This window comes from Lepidochelys kempii, chromosome 10, assembly GCF_965140285.1.
Source record: "Lepidochelys kempii isolate rLepKem1 chromosome 10, rLepKem1.hap1, whole genome shotgun sequence".
Lineage (NCBI taxonomy): Eukaryota > Metazoa > Chordata > Testudines > Cheloniidae > Lepidochelys > Lepidochelys kempii.
This window is the reverse complement of record NC_136389.1, coordinates 46,727,835-46,754,400: the sequence shown is the minus strand read 5'-3', so window position 1 is coordinate 46,754,400 and position 26,566 is coordinate 46,727,835. Positions and strand designations below refer to the sequence as shown.

General features: G+C 53.8%; 1 protein-coding gene across 3 annotated transcripts in view; it reads right to left on the bottom strand.

The window, feature by feature from the left end:
- The window catches only part of SHF (Src homology 2 domain containing F), a 73,709-nt gene that overhangs the window by 31,488 nt on the left and 15,655 nt on the right, over nucleotides 1-26,566 (bottom strand). For all 3 annotated transcript variants that reach the window (XM_073363257.2, XM_073363258.2, XM_073363256.2), the window contains exon 2: nucleotides 12,950-13,079. In XM_073363257.2, the coding sequence (XP_073219358.2) occupies nucleotides 12,950-13,079 (130 nt within the window). The remainder of the gene's footprint in view (nucleotides 1-12,949; nucleotides 13,080-26,566) is intronic.

The window sequence follows — 26,566 nt, the reverse complement described above, 5'->3', positions numbered from 1 at the left end:
GATCATCTAGTCTGATCTCCTGTATAGCACAGGCCAGAGACCTGCCCCATCATAGTTCCTAGGGCACATCTTGTAGAAGAACATCCAGTCTTGACTGAAAAATTGACAATGATGGAGAATCTACCACGACCCTTGGTAAATTGTTCCAATGGGTAATGACTCTCACTGATAAAAATTTACACCTTATTTTCAATCTGAATTTGTCTAGCTTCAACTTCCATCCATTGGATGGTGTTAGACCTTTCTCTGCTAGATAGAAGAGCCCACTATTAAATATTTGTTCCCCATGTAGATACTTATAGACTGTGATCAAGTCATCCCTTGGCTAAGCTAATCAGTTTGAGCTCCTTCCATCTATCACTAGAAAGCAGGTTTCTAATTCTGTAATCATTCTCCCGGCTCTTCTCTAACCCCTCTCCAATTTATCAACATCCTCCTTGAATTGCGGGCACCAGAACTGGACCCAGGATCCCAGCAGCAGTCACACCAGTGCCAAACACAGAGGCAAAATAACCCCTCTGCTCCTACCTGAGATTTCCATTTCTGCATCCAAGAAGGACATTAGTCCTTTTGGCCACAGCATCATGCTGGGAGCTCATGTTCAGCGGATTATCCACCACACCCTCCAGATCTTTTTCAGTCACTGTTTCCCAGGATAGAGGCCCCATCACATAAATATGACCCACATTCTTTGCTCCCAGATGTATCTATTTACATTTAGCCCTATTAAATGCATATTGTTTGCTAGCATCCAATTTACCAAGCAACCCAGATTCCTCTGTATCAGTGACCTGTCCTCTCTTATTTACCACTCCCCCAATGTGCGTGTCATCTGCAAACTTGATCCATGATGATTTTATGTTTTCTTCCAGGTTATTGATAACGATGATAAATAGTGTAGGGCCAAGGGCCACGAACCAATCCCTGAGGGACCCTATTAGAAACACACCCAACTGATGACGATTCCCCGTTTACAGTTACTTTTTCAGACCTATCAGTTGGCCAGCTTTTAATTCATTCAATGTGTGCCATATTATTTTATAGCTTTCTAATCCAAAGGTCGTGTGATGTCAAGTCAAACACCTTATGGAAGTCTAAGCACGTTAACGTCAACACTGGCACCTTCATCAACCAAATTTATGATCTTATAAAAAAAAAAGATATCAAGCTAGTATGACAGGGATCTATTTCCCATAAACCCATGTTATATTACCCGGTGAGCAATCCCCAGCCCTCGCCAGTGTCAGTGAATCGGAACCTGGCTCTCCAGGCGGAAGCATGGGACAGCCCTGGCGTCACTCCATGCAGAATGACACACTCGTGTCAGAGCGTGCCACCTGTCTGTGGCGCTGGGAACAGGGCCAGGGGCACAGCTCGAGCTCCAGCATCTGCCTGCGACACAGGGCAAATGCTAGCTACCGGGGTTTGAAATACACTTGTGGCCCTTGGCCCTAGTTCTCTCCCTGAGGCCAGAGATGGCACATGCACCCACTATGGAGTGTGGGCAGCCGCGGGGTGGGCAGGCATAGCCGTGCTGAGCAAAGTGCACCTCTGCCTTTCCCTACCCCGCGCTAGACCCAGGAGCGGCTGCAGGTTCAAACAGGGAGGAAACTCTGGACCTGCCAGCAACACAGCAAGGCCTCAGACTGCAGAGCAAAAGTCCCCGTGTAGAGGCTGCCCCCATCTCCAGGGCATCTGGGGCACAGTGACCCAGGAGCAAACAGTGCCAAGCAGGCCCCCAGCCCAGGCTGCTCAGCACAGCGCAAAGGGGCAAAGGGGCAGAGCTCTGCCAGGGAGGAGGAGAGGGGCCTATGTCCCCAGCGCGCTTGCAGTTGCCGGAGCAACTTCACCCCAGTGGAACCAGGAGTGCGTCTGGGCTGCAGGAGACAGGCTGAGTAAGGGCAGCAGGTGAGAAAAGGCCTGTGTGTACAAGTGAGAGGGACCCAATGAACACGGAGCAGCAGTTTCCATCGCCAGCCAGGCAGTTCCCCAAATGCAGCTCCCTCCCCTGGTTCCCTACCCGAGCACTGCGGGCGAAGGCAACAGTCGAGTTTGCCCCACATGTCACCAGGCAGCGCTGACTGACCATGTCCCCAATAAAAATTGCTGATGAAGTTGCCCTGATTTATTAAGTTAGTGGTAATTTGTCTTATGAATTAAAGGAGTAAATGAGATGGGTTTGTTTCAAAATCATAATGCGCTGTTACAGGGCTGCTTGTTAGACAAGTATTCAACAGTCTCTGTGCTGTTTCCTCTAATTGCTTAGTAGACGGATGTATCATTGTTCTTTGTATGAGTGAGGTATGCAAGGGTGTGAGTAAATAAGAGAGGCCAGCTGAGCAGATGGGCCTAATCGCAAAAAGAAGGGAGTGAGAAAATAAGATGCCAGTCCCGGTGTATTGCCTTATTCCCTTTTTAAAAAGATTTGGTGTGCTTCCTGTAAGCATAACAACCAGGGCTACCCATGGAATGGGGTTCCCTCATTGCCGCACCATCCTGGTACATCGCAATGCAGCGTATCGGTCCATGGGGCCCTGTGACGAAGTGGGAATGTTCTTAACGTTTTCTCTGAATCCTGCGTGTGCCTCAGTTTCCCCTATGTATTACTCAAGTATCTGTGGTGGGATAAGGGGGTGTGATCCTTGCAGAGACCCCAAGAGAGCAGGTGTGATGCTGACTGGCTGCCTGGGCACAGAGAATGGCCAACACTGTGTATCCCGGCAACTAATGGCCCGCCCCCTCCTCTGCAAGGAGCCAGCGGAAGGTGTTGGAGAACAAAAAGACCAGGTGACCTGGTGTGACGATGTGACTCAGCAGGGAGGGGGGAGTGTTGACCTGGGAATGTGCCCTGGGGATGGGAGACCTGAGAGCCTGTCACCTGAGCCGGGAGGGGGAGGGGGAGGTAACACCTCTGCCCAGGAATGTGAACAGAGGCTGCAGCAGGGAACCTGCTGGGTGGGTTTAGTTTCAGTTTGGGGCTGGGGAGAGGAACACAGGGAACCCCAGGGCTGGGGTCTAAGCTCCCTGCTCCCCCAGAAGGACGTGATTGAGGGGTCCTGGTTGTACCCACAAGCTCTGTTGTGGACTGTGTTCCTGTTGTCCAATAAACCCTCTGTTTTACTGGCTGGCTGAGAGTCTCAGTGGATCCCGGGAAGAGGGGTGCAGGGCCTGGACTCCCCCACACTCCGTGACAACTGGTGGCAGCGGTGGGATGTACTGCACCCCGTGAACGGCGCTTCCTGCAGTAAGTGACTGGGGAACAGTAAAACGAAGGGGAATTGACAGGGACCAGGCGTGCTGAAGATTCAGAGAGAGACGGTTTCGGGGGGCGGTTAACCCCTGGGAATGTGTGACCAGAGAGAAGGACTTTTGCAGTAACAGGGTCCCCCGGGGGATTGCAGCGAGCGGTCCCAGGGGCGGAGGAGTCTGCAGCTTGACCCTGGCAAAGAGGTGGCGACCTCAAGAAGGACTGGCACACTAAGGGCTTTTCCTGGAAACCGTGGGAAGCTGCCCGGCCTGCGAGTGGCCAGCAGGGAGATGTATGCTAAACGCCTTAAGAGCGACCTGGTGGAGCTGTGCAGGCAGCGGGGGCTGCGCATCGGGAGGTCCACCAAGGAACAGCTGATTGCCCAGTTGGAGGAGAGGGATCGCTTGGATGACCCGATCCCTGTCCCTGAGGGAAGCCGCCCGGCAGACGCAGCATGGGCCCTGGGGCCTGACCGGGCTGGGAGGGGTCAGACTGCTGCCGAGGACATCCCGAGACCCTTCCTACCTATGCCTGGGGAAGGGGTTGGGGGAAGCCCAGTGAATACCGAGGGCACCCTGACCCCGGCACCCAGCAGGGGATCCTTCCGGCGGAGCTCCCCATCCCTGGAGCGGATGCAGCTGGAATGGGAGAGGGAGATGAAAATGAGGGAGCTGGAGGATCATGAAAAACAGCGTCAACATGAGGAGAAACAACGTCAACATGAGCAGGAGGAGAAGGAGAAACAACGTCAACATGAGCAGGAGGAGAAGGAGAGGGAGCGTCAGGAGAAGGAGAGGGAGCGTCAGGAGAAGGAGAAACAGAGACAGCATGAACTGGAGCTGGCCAGGCTGAGGAGCAGTGGGGCCCCGGCTGTGGTGAGTGCGGGGGGACCCAAGACTGCAAGGAGCTTTGATAAGTGCTTCCTGGCCCAGCGGAAGGAGGGGGAGGACATAGATAGCTTCCTGACGGCCTTTGAGAATGCCTGTGAGCTGCACAGGGTTGACCCTGCAGACAGGCTCCAGTTCCTCACCCCCTTACTGGACCCCAAAGCCGTGGAGGTGTACAGCCGGATGACAGGGCCGGAGGCAGGGGACTATGAACTGTTCAAACAGGCCCTGCTCCGTGAGTTTGGGCTGACCCCCGAGATGTACCGGAGAAGGTTCCGGAGTCAGCGTAAAACGCCTGAGGTCACCTACCTACAACTGGTCAACCGGATGCAGGGGTATGCCCGCAAGTGGACAGCTGGGGCCCGAGCTAAAGAGGACCTGCTTGACCTAATCGTACTGGAGCAACTGTATGAACAGTGCCCTTCCGACCTGAGGCTGTGGTTGGTGGACAAAAAGCTAGAGAACCCCCAGCATGCAGGGCAGCTGGCCGACGAGTTTGTGAACAGTCGGTCAGGGGGTAGCCGGGAGGAGCCCCAAAAGAACAGGCCCCCCCCGATGCAGAGAGAGAGTCACCAGGGGGCCTCCCAGCGGGGAAATAGGGAGAACCCCCTCCCACGGGGAACGCCTGGCGTCGGGCCCCTCCGACCTGCTCGAGGGGACCAACGTGACCTGAGCTGCTATCACTGTGGCCAGAGAGGCCACGTATGGTCCCAGTGCCCCAGGCTCAGGGACAGACTGAGCAGACCCAACCTACCCAGGGTTAACTGGGTAGGGACCCAGCTGGACGAGGGGCAGATGACCCAGAAAAGGGGGGCTGCCAGTTTACCACCTGCTCAGGAGGGAAGAGTACCCCAGGCCAACTCCGCCAGAGGGCTGGAGGCTCTGGACTCAGGGTGCTCGGTTTACAGGGTGGGCGCGGGACTGTCCCTCCGGAGAGAGTGCCTTGTTCCCCTGGAGGTGGATGGGAGGAAGGTCAATGGATACTGGGATACGGGCGCGGAGGTGACGCTGGCCCGGCCTGAGGTGGTGGCCCCAGATCGGGTGGTGCCCAACACCTACCTGACCCTGACAGGGGTGGGTGGGACCCCATTTAAGGTGCCCGTGGCAAGGGTACACCTGAAATGGGGGTCCAAGGAGGGCCCCAAGGATGTGGGGGTATACCACCATTTGCCCACTGAGGTTTTGATGGGGGGAGACCTAGAGGACTGGCCAAGCAAGCCCCAGACCGCCCTGGTTGTGACGCGTAGCCAGAGCCGGCGAGGGGCACTGCTCCCTGACCTCGGGGAGGGTACCACACCGGAGGCGCAGGATCCTACCCTGGTGGGGAGGGAGCGCCGAGGGGCACGGCTCAGAGAGGCTGAGGCCTCAGACCTGGCCACTGAGGGGGAAACGGTCCCCATCCCTTCCCCAGCCGCTGAGTTCCAGGCCGAGTTGAGGAAAGATCCCTCCTTGCGGAAGCTCAGGGATCTGGCTGACCTCAGTGTGGTACGGACCATGAGGAGAGGCTGTCAGGAGAGGTTCCTGTGGGAGAAGGGGTTCCTGTACCGAGAATGGGCTCCCACAAGGGAAGTAGAGTCCTGTGGGATCAGGAGGCAGCTGGTGGTCCCCCAGAAGTATCGCCGCAAGCTCCTGTACCTGGCCCATGACATCCCCCTCGCAGGGCACCAGGGAATCCGGCGCACCCGGCAGAGGTTGCTACAGAACTTTTACTGGCCCGGGGTCTTTACCACGGTCCGGCAGTATTGCCGATCCTGTGACCCCTGTCAGAGGGTGGGGAAGGCCCGGGACAAGGGGAAAGCGGCTTTGAGACCTTTGCCCATCATAGAGGAGCCTTTCCAGAAGGTGGCCATGGACATCGTGGGGCCTCTCAGCAGGACGACCCGGTCGGGGAAGAAATACATTCTGGTCGTGGTAGATTTTGCCACCCGCTACCCCGAGGCAGTGCCCTTAGCTTCCATTGAAGCAGACACCGTGGCCGATGCACTCCTGACCATTTTCAGCCGAGTGGGGTTCCCCAAGGAAGTCTTGACAGACCAAGGCTCCAACTTCATGTCGGCCCTGCTCCGGTGCTTGTGGGAGAAATGTGGGGTCCGGCACAACTGGGCATCAGCTTATCACCCACAGTCCAACGGGCTGGTGGAGAGGTTTAACGGGACGCTAAAGATGATGCTGAAAACCTTTATGGACCAGCACCCGCAGGATTGGGACAAGTACTTACCTCACCTGCTGTTCGCGTACAGGGAGGTGCCCCAGGAGTCTACCGGATTTTCGCCTTTCGAACTGTTGTATGGAAGGAGGGTGAGGGGCCCCCTGGACCTGATAAGAGACGAGTGGGAGGGGAAGGCCACTCCCAATGGAGAGTCAGTGGTGGAGTATGTCCTGATCTTCCGAGAGAGACTGGCTGAACTCATGGGCCTGGCCAGGGAGAATCTGGCCAGAGCCCAGAGGAAGCAGAAGGTCTGGTATGACCGCACGGCGCGGGCCCGTGCCTACGCCACCGGGGATCCGGTGATGGTTCTCATCCCAGTGAGAAAGAACAAACTACAGGCCGCCTGGGAGGGCCCTTTCAAGGTCGTCAAGCAGCTCAATGAGGTAAACTATGTGGTGGAGCTGTTGAACCGGGCGCACCACCGCCGGGTGTACCATGTGAATATGATGAAGCCATATTATGCCAGGGGGAATGTGGTGTTGGCCGTGTGTGGACAGTGGGAAGAGCAGGGAGATGACCCTTTAGTAGATCTATTCCCTGGGACCAGAGCTGGTTCCCCGCTGGAAACAATTCCCCTCTCGGATCAGCTAACCCCTGCCCAGCAAGCTGAGGTCAGGGAGGTGCTGCATCCGTACCGACAGCTGTTTTCCAACCAGCCTGGACGCACTAATCTGACTGTCCACCGGGTGCAGACAGGGTCGCACCCGCCGATAAGATGCTCCCCCTTCCGAGTCACAGGGAAAACTGCTCAGGACCTGGAAAGAGAGGTCCGGGACATGCTGGCTTTGGGGGTGATCCAGCCATCTGCCAGCCCTTGGGCCTCGCCGGTGGTGCTGGTCCCCAAAAAGGACGGGTCGGTCCGGTTCTGTGTGGACTATCGGAAGCTCAATGCCATCACTGTATCTGATGCCTACCCCATGCCCAGGCCGGACGAGCTCCTAGACAAGCTGGGAGGAGCTCGGTACCTTACCACCATGGACCTTACAAAGGGCTACTGGCAAGTGCCGCTGGATGCAGATGCCCGACTGAAATCGGCCTTTATCACCCCTCTGGGGCTCTATGAGTTCCTGACCCTGCCTTTTGGCCTCAAGGGAGTGCCGGCCACCTTCCAGCGCCTGGTGGACCAGCTACTGAGGGGGATGGAGAGTTTTGCCGTGGCGTATATTGATGACATCTGTGTCTTTAGCCAGACCTGGGAGGACCACGTGTCTCAGGTTAGACAAGTGCTGGACCGACTCCAGGGGGCTGGGCTGACTGTAAAAGCGGAGAAGTGCAAGGTGGGGATGGCGGAAGTATCTTACCTGGGCCATCGGGTGGGGAGCGGCCGCCTAAAGCCGGAACCAGCCAAGGTGGAGGTGATCAGAGACTGGCCCGCTCCCCACACCAAAAAGCAGGTCCAAGCCTTTATTGGGATGGCAGGATACTACCGAAGATTTGTGCCCCACTTTAGCGCCATAGCCACCCCCATCACTGAGCTATGCAAGAAGGGGAAGCCAGACAAGGTGGTCTGGACCGAGCAGTGCCAGGTGGCTTTCCGGGCGCTGAAGGAGGCTCTGGTCAGTGGCCCAGTTCTGGCAAAGCCAGACTTTGACAAGCCCTTTGTGGTGTTCACCGACACCTCCGACACGGGACTGGGGGCGGTGTTAATGCAGGAGGATGAAAAGGGGGAGAGACACCCCATCGTGTACCTGAGCAAGAAGTTGCTACCCCGGGAGCAACACTACGCGGCCATCGAGAAGGAGTGCCTGGCCATGGTGTGGGCCCTCAAGAAACTAGAGCCCTATCTCTTCGGGCGACACTTCACCGTCTACACCGACCACTCTCCCCTGACCTGGCTGCACCAGATGAAAGGAGCCAACGCCAAACTCCTGAGATGGAGCCTGCTCCTGCAGGATTACGACATGGACGTGGTCCACGTGAAGGGAAGTGCCAACCTGATAGCGGATGCGCTGTCCTGGAGAGGGGGCCCCGAACTTCCCCAGGTCACTGGTCAGCGTGACCCCGCTCAGTTCAGTCTCGAAGGGGGGAGAGATGTGACGATGTGACTCAGCAGGGAGGGGGGAGTGTTGACCTGGGAATGTGCCCTGGGGATGGGAGACCTGAGAGCCTGTCACCTGAGCCAGGAGGGGGAGGGGGAGGTAACACCTCTGCCCAGGAATGTGAACAGAGGCTGCAGCAGGGAACCTGCTGGGTGGGTTTAGTTTCAGTTTGGGGCTGGGGAGAGGAACACAGGGAACCCCAGGGCTGGGGTCTAAGCTCCCTGCTCCCCCAGAAGGACGTGATTGAGGGGTCCTGGTTGTACCCACAAGCTCTGTTGTGGACTGTGTTCCTGTTGTCCAATAAACCCTCTGTTTTACTGGCTGGCTGAGAGTCTCAGTGGATCCCGGGAAGAGGGGTGCAGGGCCTGGACTCCCCCACACTCCGTGACACCTGGCTGCCCTGGAAAGAGACAAAGGATGAAGGCGGGGCAGCGGGGCATGACTGAGGCTGGGCTGGTGGAAACTGGTCAGTCTGATTTCTGTGCTAAAAAGATCTGTTCTACGCTGTGTTCCCATCAACTAATAAACCTTCTGTTTTACAACACTGGCTGAGTGTCACTGCTGACTGTGACATTGGGAACACCTGGTCCAAAAGGGACCTGGGAAGCTCTGGTGAGGACCTCCAACTGGGCTGTTAAAAGTCCGTTTGGTGCTGCTATGGTGCGAAGGCAGGCCAGTCCCAACCTCCAGCTTCGGCTCTGTGCTGCACCCTGGAAGGGTCCAGCAGGTCCGGCTCATAGGTGTGGGAGCCACGAGGCTGTCCCTGCCCTGAGCACCGGCTCCGCACTCCTATTGGCCAGTTCCCGGAGTGGGGAAGGCAGCGAAGCAGTGAACAATCCCAGAAGATGGCAAAGAGGGCAGAAGACTAGAGGAAAGGGCTCATGGGACCAGACAGGCACGAGCGACAGATGGACGGGGGACCAAGGTGGAGGGCCAGGCAGGGGTGAACAGGGACGTGCCAGAAAGGACATTGGAAGTGACCCAGACAGACCCGTTTGCTGGAGGACACGGGGCTCTCTGATCTGGCCCCAGCCCCCAAAACAAGCCAGCTGCTACAAAGCGCAGTGGGTACCAGGTGCCCCTGGTCACTCCCACAACCACACAGGGCAGACAGTGCCCCCCATCCAACGCTGCAAGGACAATTAGAACCCAAACACCCCCATGTTGTGGCATGTTGCTGCTCTGAAGGTGGCACGCTCCCAGCCATTGGCTGAACAGAGCTGGCTGGGAGGGCAGGAGAGAGCAAATTCTCTTCTTCCTTTTTGCCAGAGCATCGGTCACGCCAACGGTGCAGGAGGCATCACGGGAGCACCAGGAGAGCGCTGGTTCTCTGCACAGCTTGGATCTGACCCAGTGAAATAGCCGACGATGCTGCTCTTTCAGCCTGCGTCCGCTTGGTTCCCACTCAAGAGGCGCCCGCTCTGCCTGAACCTCAAGGGCGATCTGTGCAAACGAGACCGCTCGAGGAGCCCTAGTCACTGCCTGTGTTGGCATGCGGTCCCATTTCCTGAAAAGCTAGGGCCAACGCTTTGGAAACAGAGAACGCGAGCAGACGGCGCTTCCCTGGAGGAACATATGCTGGGGCGCTTGCCAAGAAGAGAATTCCCCCTCTAGGTCCCATCCTTGCACCCCCGCTGCATCTCGCCAGCACTAGTACAAAACAATTTCCCCTCCCAGGAGCAGCTCAACTGTTCCCAATCTGGGGGGGGCCAGGAAGCCACCTGACTGCAGTGCAGTGAGGAGGGCTGGAATATACTCTGGTGCGCAGGCCCAGCATGTGATGAGCACTGTCCATAAGGGGTCTCACACCCACTGGCCTCTCCTGAACCCTGCTCTCAAACTATAAGCCTCCCTGAACCTTGTTCCTGGGGGTCTGGTGGCCCCTCTTCTGGCTGTTCAGAAGGAGCAGGAGGGTCCATCCACCTCCAACCCCAGCCAGCAGTGGCCCGTGACTGTGGGACTCAGGGTCAAACTGCCATTATTCCTCCTGCTGCACCTCGTCCTTCAGTCTCTGCTGAGCACCCGTCCCTCGCCAGTCCAAAGGAGATGCTGCCACTGCCAGCGGGGCAGCATCGGGTGGGACACACCCAGTGCCAGTCACACAGGGCAGAACTCTTGGAGGTCTCCAGCTGTGACGAGACACCTTCACTTTCCTTTCAGATACCTCTCCCTCGCCAGCAATTCTGCAGCTCTGCAGGTCCCTTCACAGCGCCTTCTCCTGGCCACACGAGGGGCCCTATCCGGTGGAAGCGACCACAGCTGGAACCACGACACCATTAATGTCCACGGGAACGTCCACTGCCCTTTCTCATGGCATGAAGCAGGTGAGTTTTTGAGCTCCTGGCATCAGGGGCCAAATGCATGTTAATGACCCTGCCCAGGCAACCTGCCACGCCTGGTAGGACATGGAGCAACACCCCTTTCTGTAAATGAACTCCAAAGCCTGGAGGGGGAGAAAATAACATGCATCTGGGTCCCAGCAATGGCCCCGTGTGACACTTGTCAGGGTTACTTCAGATCTGAGGTGAACTGCTACCATCTGCTCATAGCAGGAGGGAGCCCGTCTGTGCCCCCCACAAGGAAACTCTCCCCAGCCATTGGCTGTGGTCAACACAGGCACTTCTCTCCAGGCTCTGCTAACCCCGACTCTTTCTGTCTGCAGGCTAGCAATATACACCTGCTCTCGCTCTGTTACACTCGCGTGGCCAGTCCCCCTTCTTCTGGACGCCCGCAAGGTACACCGACCCGCTGTCTCCGCAGAAGCAGTGCACCCCACTTCACCAACTTCAGCTCAGTTCAACGTCTCCTCAGCATGAGGGACTCAGACATGTCTCTAGTGACATTTGCTTAAGAGAGCTCCAAGTGCAGATTCAAAATAAAGGCGAGGAAAAGATCTGGACAAATCAGGTTCCAAGTAAAAGAAAAATGTAAGACACACACTAGCGCCTCCTCTTATTAACAAGTTCCTTTCCTGTATACTCCGGGATTTCTCACCCCAACCGGTTCTAAACAGCGCTTGTCCGGCGAGGAGGCTGGGAGCCACCGTTCCTGAGATGGCCCTCGCTGCCACAGTCACCTCAATGGATACCGCCTTGTGCTCTTTGTCTCCTCTGACACAGTGACGGACCATTGTCCTTCAACCCGAGGTCGACTGGGGAGATATTCTACGTTACATACCTCTAAAATTGTTGTAGCTTTCAGCAGAGACCCCATCCAGCCCCTTCAGTCACACACTGAAAACACAGCTAGATCCGGGGGTAATATACCCGCCTGGGCAGGTCTGTGTCACTCCCCTACACATGTTGGGAACCCCAAGAGCTCACAGCTGCCACCCTCCTGTGCATTGCTTGGGCAGCAGCCCATGCTCCCCGCCAGCAGCCCCGATACCTGTTTTACCAACATCAAAGCAATTGGCTACTGACCAGGAGCAACTGGGAGCTGGGGCTTCATCACGGTAACAGCCATGCGCAGCCCCTCACAGAGGAGGACCCTTGTGTTGATGCCTGGAGCTGCAGCTCCGAGGCGGGGTGGGGTGGGGTGGGGCGGGGCAAGGGACACTGCACAGCACAGCCGTGCAGGGCAGTGGCCTTCTGCAGCCCCTGCTGCTCATCCCAGCTCTGCCCCATGAGCCCCCCCACCCTGCCCCTGCTGCTCATCCCAGCTCTGCCCCCATGAGCCCTCCCCGCCCCGCCCCTGCTGCTCATCCCAGCTCTGCCCCCATGAGCCCGCCCCGCTCCTGCTGCTCATCCCAGCTCTGCCCCCATGAGCCCGCCCCGCCCCTGCTGCTCATCCCAGCTCTGCCCCATGAGCCTGCCAAGCCCGCCCCTACTTGTCACCCAGGCCAAGAAACATTGCTCCACCAACTGCAGCTGGTCTAGGAATACATCAAGGAGCATCTGCCTGGGTGCATGTGTCTCCCCTGGGGGTAGCTGCCTGGGGTGGCACCGTCATGGTGATCGACAATCTCACCCTATGCCACCCAGCTACAGATTGGCAGGAGTCAGCATCCCAGTGCCCAGCAGAGACTCCTGTGTGCTGCTTGCAGCTGTTTGAACATGGCCTGGGCTGCTGGGAACCAGAAGAATGATGGGATGCAGCAGGAGGAACAATGGGAGTTTGTCTCAGAGTCCCAGACAGCGCCGGCAAGCACCCCCGAACGTGTGAAAACCACCCAGAACGCACAGCCTGGAAGCAGCCTCCTGCGCGCCCCCCCCCCCCCACTCCGAGTGCCCTGTGCCCCTACCAAACCAGCACCGCACTGCATGGACACAGCAGTCCCTGTGCAGAGTAGCTGAGCAGGGCATGCCTGGCAGCACGGGCTCTGCCCATCAGGCTAGATATAGCCATGATAGGAAAGCCGTGCGCTAGACCAGTGCAGCCCTCGCTGCACAGCCAGGCCTACGTCCCTGCAGCGAGGGCCAAAGTCTATGCAATGCCAAGGACCCTTCTCCCCTACAGCCCAGCACAGGCCCTTGTCCCAGGCTGCGTGAAGAGAGGTCAGCGGGGACAGCCTGCAGCCAGCAAAGCTCAGCAGCACTGCTCCAGTGTTACAAAACACTGCCCTTACCGGCCATCATCTTCTGGGCCTCATAGGGCTCCATGTACCCATCGTTTTCTGCCACCTTCTCCTGCCCTGGCTGGCAGCTGGCTGCTTGCTTGGCATCGAAGGGATCCGCATAGTCCTCGAGGACAATCACCTGCCAGCAGGGAGAAGACAAGAAGGGTTAGAGACCAGGACTCTGCAACAGCCTGCTCCACTCTACCTAGCATGGACACTCCCCAAGGAGAGGCCAGGTGGGGTTTACCCTCAGGCTGGGTAAACTCTCTACGCCTGCACAGGTCACAGAATACACTCATAGGCCACTGGTCAGCAAGCTGCTGAAATGTCCAAGTCAGTTCCGGGCAGCTAGGCAGCTGCCCTCTCCTGCTCCATTCCAGCTGCCTGGCATTTCCCTGTTGAAGATCGCAACCTGCCCCTCCCCCTCAAGCCCACAGGGTCTCCTGACCGCCATGGGAACCGAGCAGGGTGGGGCAGTATGTGCAGTGTAGGATGAGAGATGCTGCCAGCAGTGGTTCATACCAGCCCTGCTGACGGTACATGGGATCAGGCAGCTAGCTGCCGGGGGAGGGCCCCTGGGAAGGGGGAGGGATAGGGGCTGGCCTCTAAATGGTCAGTATCCAGCAGAGTGAACCTCCTCCCTGCAGTATCTCAGTGCCCACAGGGGGATGGGGACAGAGGAAAAGCCTTGGAACATCCTGTCTCATGAACATTAATGTGTATGTCTCTCTCCATCCCTGCAAATCCAGCGAGCTTCTACCCAAGGGCTTGGGTCGCTCCCACTGGCTCTGCCGCCCCTGTGCCAGTGATGTGGGGAGCCGTGCTTGAAAGAGGCCCTGGCTCACACCACTAGCCACGATCCTGGCCCCAAGGAAGTCACTGGCCAAATGCCCAGAGTGTCCCTAAGCCCTACTTGGAGCAGACTGAACCTCTGCCCAGCAAGGAGTGAGCTGGTGAATGAAAGGTGGTAGGGGGCCTGGGCAGGGATGCATGGCCTGGAGAATGGCCAGCAAAGTGCTCAGCGCATCAGGGAGCTAACAGGTCACAGATCAGGAACTGTTGAGAACACAGGTACATTTGTGGGCAGAATACGCCTATCACCCACTGATCTGGGCAAATGGGGCGCTCCCACCTGTCTCTGGCTCTGAGCCAGGAGCCGGGCTGGCTCCATGAACCAAGCGGCAGGGCAGATCAGGACACCTTGTAGCCAGACTGCATTCCCAGATGCCAGCCAGAGGCCCCACCCATGGGAACCATCCAGTCTTTGTCCCTCAGCATTCGGACTTGGGAGTCCAAACAGATTAAGGCACTTTTATTAATCAGATGCTCACTAATGATATAACTGTCAATCATACAGCACCAGCACTGGGCTTTCCCGAGCACACTCGCTACAGCGCTTACCTGCCTGGGGGTGCACAAGGCTGGGTTACTGACTGACCTACCATGGGGGGCTGCAGCACCAGGAGCTGGGCAAGTTGCTTCCCAGGGACTACCCAGAGTTATTATGTGCAACTTATCATATGCAAACGCACCTTGCTGCTGCCCCACAACTGACACAGAGCACACTCCTCTTGCACACACTGTGGGACAGGCAGCTCCAAAACAAGAATACTGTAAACACCGGTTAGGAGAGGTGGCAGGTCAACAATGTTCTCACTGGGTATTTTCTAGGGCTCCCTCCAGATCAGCTATGAATATCCCAGCATTTGCACCATTTTGGGACAAGTAGGTATGAATAGGCCTCATGACAAAGGCAGCAGAGCCCATGAATGTGTTTTTATTTGCGTCCCTGGGCAGCAAGAAGGTGGGAGATGTGGGAGCTCCCAGACCCTGAGTTCTGGATAACACAGACCAGAGAGCCCACAAGGGGAGGTATTCACAAAGACAGTCCGAGAGTTTTATCAGCAACAGAAGAGATGGCGAGACACCCAGGAGCCAAATTACAGGGACAGAGCCAAAGAACCAGATAGACAGAGCCTGGCCAAAGAGCACTGCTAGCAGTACCTGAAGGGCAAAAACAGCCAAGAGATAGGGTAATTACAAGGGGGTTAACTGGGACTAATGGGATGGATCTGAAGCTGGGAACCTTTAGACTAATTAGCAAGGGGCGCTCTGTGCCAGGAGGCTGCAGACAAACTGCTCTAGGCAAGTAATGGAAGCCCCAAGGCTTGGGATTCTTAAACTCAGACAAGCCAGTGTGCTGTGAGGCCGGATTCTGCCCTGGGCTCTGGCCAGCTCAGGCATCACCTGCTACTCAGAGCAGGCTCCACCGCACTAGCCCCTCAGGCAGCTGTGGAACACGGCCAGCCACCGCTTGTCGCTTGCACAACAAAACCAATAGCTGCCAAGCCCAGGCAGAGCTGAGGGCGTGGGGGCCACAAGCCTCGCTCCTGGATGCAGAGACAGGGGAGATGCTATGTTAGTGTGAGGAAGGGGACAGGAGCCTGAGCCCCAGCATTATTCCTGGCTGGGGCTGAAAGCCCTGGCTGTCCCCTCCGCTCTCCTACAGGCGAGGCTCTCGCAGAGCTCCGCTGAACACTGCACCTGATGGGAGGGACGCTGCACAGAGCAGACAGAGGAATCCGTGCCTTGGCACATGCAGCCTGGGTTGGGGCAGGGAAACCCCGAGCTGAATGAGGGGCTGCAGACATGCGGTTCTGCTCCAGACACTGCAGGCTGCAGACCCCCCATCTCCCTCTCCTCACAGGCTGGCAGAACCCGCCACCCAGCGCACACAAGACAGGATCCCCCCTGCCAAGGTCTGTCGGCAAACTGCTGCATGGAGCAACAGGCCCACTGGGAACTCCCCCGCCACAGAGGCCTTTGCCAAGAGACAGAACTGGGGGGGAGAGGGGGGGGCTACAGGGTGGAGGGCAGGGCCCAGGCCCTGGGCCCTAAGGACCACAGGGGCAGGCACAGCCAAGAAGCGAGTTGGAGCAGCCCTGGATGGGAAGGCGGATTCATCCGCTTAGCCCCTGCACATGGGGCCTGAGCAGCAGCCACACCCTCTTGGGCTATAGCCTCAGTGGGTGTGGCTGAGCCCAGAGCAGAATCCAATATCTGTGGCGCATCCAGACTGGCACTGAAAATGGTGTTAGGCAACTCAACTACACCCCTCCGCCAAACTCTAGCCTAGCCAGGCTGAAGCCAAGCCCTGACAATGAACTGGGCTGGGCTGTGGAATCACCACCACCACCACCACCCTGCCGCCCAGGAAAGGGTTGAAGCCCCCACCCAGGTCCCCAGCACAGGAGACCTGCAGTGACACACTGTAAGGACCAGGCCTGCCCAGGACCCAGGGTGGGAGCTGATGGGTCTATTCCAACTCTGGTTCTTCAGCCTGTATCCACCCTGGGCTGGCAGTGCCAGCCAGTGCCCCCAGACTTGGCGCGCAGTCCCCCCTCCTCAGACACCTGACACTGGGATCTTCCATCGTCCCAGGCAGAGGCTGGAAACAGGGGTCACACCTGTCCACACACGATGCTGCATTGGCTCGTTCCAGGGCTGAGCACAGGCCAGGGCTCTGTGCTCAGAGTCCCATTTCCTGCAGAGCCTTCCTTCAGTCAGAAGCCCACGCTCAGCACTGTCAGGACCATGGCCCCTTTTGTCCCATGACCAGATGCCTCTGAAGAGCCCAACATAAAGTGACCAGTCCCAGGGCCAAAGGGCCACACAATCCTGAGCCCAGATAGCCCCAACATCAGTTTGAAACCCCACCCTGACCCAAACCTGCCTCATCTTCCCACACCATGAATACGACTTGTCCTCCCTCTCTAGAAGATCAAACCCCATCGCCTCCCACCTCAGGGACTGTGCCCCCATCCTTCCAGATTCCCTGATTCTCCATTGTCCCCTGCGAGCTGTGCAGAGCAGTATCTGACCTGCCTTGCCACCTCCACTGGTCCCCCGAGCATGATGTGCTTCATTTCCACTTCTCATCTTCATCTCCAGGTGCAGCACACACTGGATCTCCTACAGTATCACCACTGCACAGTCACCCCAGCCCCACAGCGCTCACTGGATCTTCTGCGGTATAAGCTCTGTGCTGTCATCCCAGACCCGCAACGCTCACTGGATCTCCAGCAGTATCAGCACTGTGCAGTCACCCCTGCCCCTTGTGTGCAGTGTCATATTTGTTCCAGCATTTCGACTTCAGACAGTTCTCTCCCTAGGGACCAATGCTGCATTCAGAGGATGCATGTGGATGAGGCCCCTGGGTGCTACAGCGCCATCCCACGGTCACTTACTGCATGACAGTCCATTCATTATAATCTGTTTAAAACAAACCCTTTCCCTCCTTCCTGTCCTGTGAACCAAGCAACAATAGCCAGAGCCTAGGAACACAGCAGGAAAGTGAGCAGGGCCCCGCAGATGGGAATACCTCCCATGCTGTCCATTCTGAGCCATGCAGCTCCTACCCTCCTCACAAAGGGCCCCCAGCTCACCATGGGATTCACCCGCCCCAGAGCGCATGGGGACATCCGCATTAGTGCAGGAAATGAGTTTTCTGTCAGTGCAGGAATATTTACATGCAAACATGTTCTGTCCGTGATGTGGCAAAACACAACAAAAAGAAGACTGACAATTAACTATGATTATAAACAATATCTTACATTTCTCTAGTGTTTTCCCTGCCAGACAATCCTAAAGCCCTTTACAGAGAACAGTAAGGAATCATTCTACTCGCAGCTATCATTGCTGCAATGCAGCCGTGCCTGGGGAGGAGCACAGCCACTCTTTAGCAGCGCACAACACTTCTGAATAATTGGCCACACGTACATCAGAATGGAAGCTTGTGGCTCAGCCGCATGGCCAAAAGTGGTCGGATGGAACTGCAGCTGCGACAGGCTCTGGATCTAGAGCATCCGTGACTCACTCTGTCTCTATCCAGAGAAGCAACATTGGCAGGAAGAACCCCCATTGTTTGTTGGTGGACTGAAGTGGCGATTTCACTTCAAAACTCTTGGGTGAATAACATCTGGTCCTGGTGACTTATCACTGTTTAATTTACCAATTTGTTCCAAAACCTCCTCTAATGACACCTCAATCTGGGACAGTTCCTCAGATTTGTCACCTAAATAGAATGGCTCAGGTGTAGGAATCTCCCTCATATCCTCTGCAGTGAAGACCAATGCGAAGAATCCATTTAGCTTCCCTGCAATGGCCTTGGGTTTCTTTAGCATCTCGATTGTCCATTGGCCCCCATGATTGGTTTGGCAGGCTTTCTGCTTCTGACGTACTTAAAAAATTTTGCTGTTAGTTTTTGTCTTTTGCTAGTTGCTCTTCAAATTCTTTTTTGGCCTGCCTAATTATACTTGCCAGTTTATGTTCCTTCCTATTTTCCTCAGTAGGATTTGACTTCCATGTGACAGGTTATGCCCCTTAGGAAGCCATCTGATGTGCTGAGATAGCACTGAGTCTACCTGTTCTTCCAGCATGGACCCCCTTTAACCTGTCTTGCTGAGCCAGGCTATTAAAGCCTCCTCTAACACACACGCAACCCAGCTGCAGATCAGCTCCGGGAAGACTCAGCTTAAGGGACTTACTAAGTGTCCACCTCCCTTGGAGTGCAGACCCAAAGGTATATTATGAAATCTGCCTCCTCCCTCAATGTGAAGGAAGGGTATGCACAATTTTTCCCCTCCTCCCCCTCCCCCAGTTAGAAATTAAAGAAACTGGGTTATATTATAAACAAAACAAATTTTATTAACTATAAAAGGCAGATGTTAAGTGGTAAAAGGGGTAGAAAACAGAATAAAGCAGATTACTAAGCAAATGAAACCAAACCCACAAACTAAGCTAGTTTCACTAAAGAAATTGGTTATAAATAGGTTTCAGAGGAACAGCCGTGTTAGTCTGTATTCGCAAAAAGAAAAGGAGTACTTGTGGCACCTTAGAGACTAACCAATTTATTTGAGCATGAGCTTTCGTGAGCTACAGCTCACTTCATCAGATGTTTACCGTGGAAACTGCAGCAGACTTTATATACACACAGAAATCATGAAACAATACCTCCTCCCACCCCACTGTCCTGCTGGTAATAGCTTATCTAAAGTGATCAACAGGTGGGCCATTTCCAGCACAAATCCAGGTTTTCTCACCCTAGATATTGTTGCAGGCAGATTACAGAAGGTCCTGAAAGGCAGCTGCACTGGTCTCCCTCTTGAGACCTCAGATATTATTATTCACAAGCTAGATGCCCTTCCACCTTGGGTTCAACCCTTCACCCCTCAGTTCAGTTTTTGCTTCCAGGTCTTTTTCAGTGTCTTTTTGGATGAGGAAGCAGAGAAGAACCACGATGATGTCACTCCCCTGCCTTATATAACTCTTGTGTAAGGTGGGAACCCCTTGTCTTCTAGTGGAAAACCACTGGCATTCCAAAAGGGGAGGAGGGGTATCCAGTACCAGGTGACTTGGACCCTGGTCTCTGAATGGCCGTGGCAGCCATTGCTCGTAGACTGTCTCCAGCGTCCACAGGAAGACTAAGCTCTTTCACAGTCCATTGTCTCTGCTAATGGCACATTAGCCCAGTCTGGCTTTCCATTGTTGTACCTGAAGGGCTGGTTGGGGTTGACACCCAAAGTAACACATTTGAAATACTGATATGTAGTTAATATTCCTAAGTTCAGATACAGAAATGATACAGGCTGGATAATTGGATAATCACATTCAGTAAATCATAACCTTTCCAAGGATACCTTACATGAGCCATCTTGCATGAAGTATATCTCAGTTATGTCATTCATATCATAACCATATTTACATAAGGAATGTCACATTCCAATTTGTAAAGCATGGCTTTTTGCCTCTAACCATCTCTTTCATGCTGTTATTTAGCCATGGTGGCATTTTTTCAGTCCTCTTACTGTTTTTTCTTTTATTTGAGGTAAACATTTAATTTAAGCCTCTATTATGGTGTTTTTAAAATGTTTCCATGCAGCTTGCAGGCATTTCGCTCTTGTGACTGTTCCTTTTAATTTCCATTTAACTAGCCATTTGTGGTGGGCTTCTTTGGTATTTTCCCTTGCCCAAAGATGTTAAATTTAATTACATTATGATCACCATTACCTAGTAGTTCGGCTTTGTTCACTTCTCTGCCATGACAACTTGGACCGAGATCCAGTTTGTCTCAAGCTTTTTGGCATGAAAATCCTCTGCATACCACCTCCAAACAGATGGACACAGAGAGAAACCAGCACTAGAGCAATACCTAACGTGCTTTATCAACTGCCATCAAGATAACTGGTTCTCCCTCCTGCTTTGTACCGAGTTCTCATACAACAATGCTGACAAGGCCTCCAAGGAGCAGAACAGTCGTCATCTTCTTTTTATTTTATTTTGCAAATTACAGATTCCACTATGGCTTCCGCCCGGCCTTGCCAGAAGCCTCCCCGAACCTAGCAGCCACCAACTGGATCCAATGAATTCATCATATTCAGGTGCTTATGGACAACCTCGAAGATGCGAAAAAGGACTACAAGCAGTAGGTGAACCGTTAACACCGGGAAGGCCCTTACAGTGGGCTGTTTGCAGCCAAACACTGGCCTACAAACAGGCCATCATGCAAACTAGACCACCTGTTCCTCACACCATTCTGGATCTGTCAACAAATCAACACTGTCACCTTCAAACTGCAGCTCCTTCGGTTCCTTAAGCTACATCCTGCTTTTCATGTATTCCTTCTGAAGCCTTACATGGAGGATTCCTTTCCCAGCTGGTTCCAACAGCCACCCCTGCCATACTATGTCCAAGGGCATGAGGAACATAGTCCATACTATGCTAGACTCTAAACTGCAGAGAGGGAGACTACTACCTCATCCCTTGGGAGGGATGAAGAGTGAAGAGTGCTCTTGGGAACCTGCTGCCCATGTCCATGCACCGGACCTGGTAAAAAGGTTTTATCAAGACCATCTGGCGAAACCAGGCCTGGGGCCAACCCAGAGGAAAGGCAACCCTGAAGGGAGTGAGTAAAGCAAGGATCTGTGAGACTAGAACCCGGGTCTTCCGAACCTGGCAGAGCTGATGTTCCCACATCACCACGAGGAAGCCATGAAGAGCCGCATCCAAGGAGTGCTGTGATATTAGGCGCTGCAGGAAGTACTGCCCAAAGAATCCAGAGGGATAGCACCATGTGGCATTCCGATTGGCCCATACTCACTATTTAACGCGGGGGGGGGGGAGAGGGAGGGGGAGGAAACGACTTGTCTGGGCATCCATGCAGACTTCTAGTCTGCAGCAATGCCAGACCTCACCTCACTTTCAGATATCCAGCTCTGACCCTGGCCTGACTCTTGCCTATTGATTCTGGCTCTAGCAATTACCAGCTTGTTTACTGCCACCTCGTGATGGCCTTCGACTTGTGGACACCAGCCCAGCTGTGCCTACTAGGCCAGACTGCCTATGCCCCAGTCCCTTACACAAGCAAAGCCAGGGAGTGGGGTGTGAGCAGGCATCCAGTGAAGGGATGCTTTGCGTCAGCATCAGGGCCACCGCACTTGGGAGCAACAGCCGAGACAGCATGAGAGTAAAGAGGGTTATAGGTGCTCGGCAGGGCAGTTGCCTGTTGCCTTCAACACTAGCGGAGGGGCAAGCCAAAGGCAGAGCAATCCTCACACCCGCCACTGCAGGGCGCCTCCTGTCTAGGCCCACGGGGCTCCATTTGCCCTGGGCAGTGCCTGCACAAGCCAGGCTATGAACCCCAGATGCACCAAGGGTCCCTGGGGCGGGGGCACCACAGCAGCTGCTCTACTGGGGAGCCTGAAGCTAGGCCGAGCAGGCAGGACCAGGCCAGGAGGGAAGGGGCAGGTTGAGTGCCTGAGGAGCTGAGGCTGATCTCAAAGCTGCCCCCCTGCCTCAAGGCAAACACCCTGCCTGGCACAGGCCACCCGGGTGCCAGGAAGTGGAAGTGACTGACCCCCAGGCCCTGCAGCCCTCCAAGAGCCTGACTGGAAACAAAGCAGTAGGGGTGCAACTTACCATGGAGCCTCACCCAGCCTCTCCCCCAAGGAGGGAGCTGGACTGTCCAGGTGGAGCTACCCAGCAGTCCTCAGAGCAAAGCAGCCACAAGCCCGAGGGGAAGGGACTCCACCTGCCCAGGGAGCCACCCCATGTTCAGACACCAGCACTTCCCAGCCCCCTTTGTGCCTGGCCCATCACCCACTCCCCCAGTGACAGAGACAAGCAGACACAGCTACCAAGGCCAGTCAGTCAGTTCTGGGGCTGAGAGCAACTTTGCTGGGAGGAGAGGGGAAGGGGAAATCTCCAGCAGCTTGCACCTCCTGGTCCTGAGCACACAGGGCCCTCTGCAGGGGGAATAAAAATCAATGATTTAAAAAAAAATTAAATCAGATTTTTTTATTTTGTCATTTAAATGCTAATAATTTTTTCTTTTTAAAAATAAACCTGTTTAAAATGAAATCAGAATTTAATACAAAATATGGTTTGGCCTGAACTTCTTATAACCCCTTAAAACATGTAATTAAAAAAAAACCAAAAACGAATCCATGAGCCTCTATGAAAACACTGAGTTGAAAGCTGCTTTTCTATATAAAGAAAGAATTGGGGGGAAACACCTCACTTTTGAGGTCAAGCTTCATAAACAGGGCGCATAGGTCAGCCTACATAACTTTGCAGTCTGTCTCATTTTCAAGAGACTTTGATGAGACTAGGAATTTAAGCTCCAGTCACTTTCACTCTGGCATATTTGAACATTTGCCCAGGCTGACCTCAATTAATCAGTTTAATTCACTGACTACAGTTAACCCCTCTGTTTCATAAATCATTTAGTTGTAAATGTGAAACATGTTTTGATAAGAGAAGTCCATGTATCCAAAACACTGAAGGTTGTTTTACTTAAAAATACATTTTATATGCTGTGTTGTGTGTTTAATTAAATTCCAGTTACCATGCTAATGCAGCTAGATGTGATATCATGAGCAAAAAGTTCATTATCTAGTAAATAAGCAATATACCATTTCCTAACATACTAAAAAATAACTAAAAAAGTTAATAAGAATGAAAATATGAAGCTATATAATTGCTTAAATAAATGTATATAGTTATAGTGTACTCCCCTACGTAGTAAAAAGCTGTATCAAATCTAGCGTAAAGGCTCTATTTTGCTGTAAGTCAACACATTTGGAGAGTTACAGCAACCATTGAGCATGCACCGTTCTTTAGAAAATAACTTTATTCAAGTAACTGATGCACAAATGGAAACAATGATTTAAATCAATCCAGCCTGGCCCTCTGCCAGCAAGCTGAGCTAGCTCTCCAAGAACAGCCAGCCTCTGGCTTGCATCAGGAGGCAGGAAATTTGCTATCATTGTTCTCTGGCAGCTCAAAGCCATCCTAGGAACAAGCAGCGTACGGCGCTTCCTAGCACAGCGCCTGCCCAGCCACGCTCTATTTACAGCCATTTCCTAAACGCTGGGCTCCCAGCTGGCTAACCAGCACAGAGCTGAGCACAGCCCACAGAGCTGAGCAGCACACAGCTCAAAGCAACATAGGGAGGAAACCCATGGCTCAGCTTGCCACTAAGAAGACACCGGGTTTACCACAGCTGCTGGGCCCTGGGACCATAGCCACAGACTCACCACAGTCAGAGCTGGAGTAGGGCCCACTGTTAGCTTATGGGGGCAGGGCAGAAATGGGCCGTAGGGCGCATTCCCCAGCCAAACTAGAAACTGCTAGAGTCAAGCAGCTTCCAGCCACTGCACAGGAAGCACCATGGGTACTCAGCAGTGCCTAGAACCCAGGGCAAAGGGAACTGTGTCCAGACAGAGGAGCCTGCGTGTCCCTGCCTCTGCTCCACAGACAAGGGGTGGCCTGAGGTGGTGCTGGTTCTTTCGCAGTCAGCAGGACAAAGCCCGGTGCTGGTCAGACTTTGACCCCTGGAGGCCAAAGCCCAAGTCACTAGCATGAGGTGGGGAGACCTGCCAGCCACACAGGATGCGTGAGCACAGATCCTTAAAGAACACGCAGGGGCTGATCCACCCTCTCACCATCAGGGGCCAGTGAGACAAGCATGGGGGCAGGTTACCCCACATCTGGTGCACTCCCTCTGCAGCTGCTGGCGCAGGCCACTGAGCTAGATGGACCTCGGGTCGGATCCAGTCTGGCAATTCCTGTAGCCCTAGAAACAGGGCTGAGATTCAGGGGTGGGGAGTTATATCTTATAAACGTGCATCCCGTTCAAATCAGATGTGCAAATACACAGAGACCCAGACACAATCCCCCTCCCTCTGTTACACACACACACGAGATGTCTACCCGTGCTGTAATCATGCACCCCGATTGCAGTGTGCACACACTCACGCACACGCTCTAACAGGCAGGCATACGTGTGGACATGAACAGACATACAGACATGTGCACACCACACAGGTGGCCAGGGACAAACACAGACACGCCCAGAAGCAAGCGTTTACACACAACCCGCACTCTGCCTGTGCTCCTAGAGAGTGAATCTTCCCTGATCAGCCTTCGGGAGGAAGCGCAGGGCTGGGGTTTCCCAGCGCCCTGGGGGCTCTGAAGCACAGGCATTGCATTTGCTTTGTGGGAGATGCTCAGGCTGTCTGGCTCACCCAGGCCACAGCAGCACCTCAGAGCTCTTTATGGTGGCAGTAAAGTTACAGCCAATACGGCAGCTTCCTAGCAGGGAGAGGAGCCACATCTGTTTTCTTGAAAGTTCAAAGCCTTTCCTTTCACCACGAGCTGGGTCACCACGAGCTGGGCTGCGAAAGCCAGGAAGGCAGGCCAGGGGCTTAGCTGTGAGCAGGGTGGGGGAGGGGATGCAGTGTCTAGGCAGGCAGGCTCCAGGCCCACCTAAAAGCAATAAGGTTCAGAACCCCCATCCCCTCAGGGATGTCCTGGACAGCTGCTCTGAACAGGCCCACCAGCCTCAAACCCATCATGAGCATCGAGTGTCACTGGCAAATGCAAACCACAGCAGACTTGGAGGTACACAGATTCAAAGGCCAGAATTACTCTCCCTGTTAAAAATTTACACCTTATTTCCAGTCCAAATTAGTCTAATGTCAACTTCCAGTGATTGGATGGTGTTAGACCTTTCCTTACTAGACTGAAGGGCCCACTAGTAAATATTTGTTGCCCTTGGAGGTACTTATAGACTTTGATCCAGTCACCCCTTAACCTTCTCTTTGTTAAGCTAAATAGATTGAGCTGCTGGAGTCTCTCTCGAGAAGGCAGGTTTTCTAATCCACTAATCATAGTCATGGCTCTTCTCTGAACCTCTCTCCAATTTATCAACATCCTTCTTGAATTGTGGGCACCAAAACTGGACTCAGCATTCCAGCAGCAGTCCCACCAGTGCAAAATACAGAGGTAAAATAACCGCACTACTCCACCTCAAGATTCCCCTGTTTATACATCCCAGGATGCCTTAGCTCTTTTGGCCGCAGGGTCACACTGGGAGCTCATGTTCAGCTGATTCTCCACCACGACCCTCAAGTCTGTTTCATAGTCACTGAAACAGGACAGAGCTTCCATCCTGTAAGTATGACCAACATTCTTTGTTGCTAGATGTATCCATTTACATTTAGCTGTATTAAAACGCACATTGGTTGCTTGTGCCTAGTTGATCAAGCAATCCAGATCGCTCTGAATCAGAGACCTGTTCTCTTCATTATTTACCACTCCCCCAATTTTTGTGTTATCTGCAAACTTTACCAGTTTTCTTCCAGGTCATTGATAAAAACGTTAAATAGCACAGGACCAAGAACCAATCCTGTGGGACCCCACCAGAAACACAAAGGCTCGTTGACAATTCCCCATTTCCAGTTACGTTTTGAACCCTATCCATTAGCCAGTTTTTAATCCACTTAATGTGTGCCGTGTTAATTTTATATCGTTCTAGCTCTTTTAATTAGAACGTCATGTGGGACCAAGTCAAACGCCTCACAGAAGTCTAAATCTATTACGTCAACACTGTTATCTTTATCAACCAAACCTCATTAAAAAAAAAAAAAGATATTGAGTTAGTTTGACAGAATTTATTTTCCATAAACCCATGTTGATTTGCATTAATTACATCACCCTCCTTTAGCTCACCATTAATCGACCCTACCGCATCATTATCTTGCCCAGGATCAGCATCAGGTTGATAGGCCAACAGTTACCTGGGTCATCCTGTTTACCCTTTTAAAACCCTGGCACATCATCAGCTTTCTTCCAGGACACCATCTTGTGCTTTACCTGTCAGGGCATTGATCCATAGACATTCAAGATCGTTTTTTTTTCAAGTTATCACTGACTTGGAAACGGTGATGCCACTTTTGACACAGAGTGCCACTCCCCCTCCCCTTTTGTCCACTTGATCCTTCATAAATAGGTTATAAGCATTGATTTGACCATTCCAATTGTGCGAATCATCCTGCCAGGTTTCAGCAATACCAACTCGATTGAATTTATGCTCATAAATGAGCAATTCCAATTTCTCTTGTTTGTTACCCAGGCTCCTGGCATTGGCATACACACAATTCAAGAATTTCTTCTCTTTGTGTCCTTTGGTTCCTTAATTTTGTTCTCAACATCTTGATTTTGTGCTGAGTGCCCATTTCTTCCCTCTTTTATCCTCCCCTTTTGCTATTAGTTTAATCCACACCT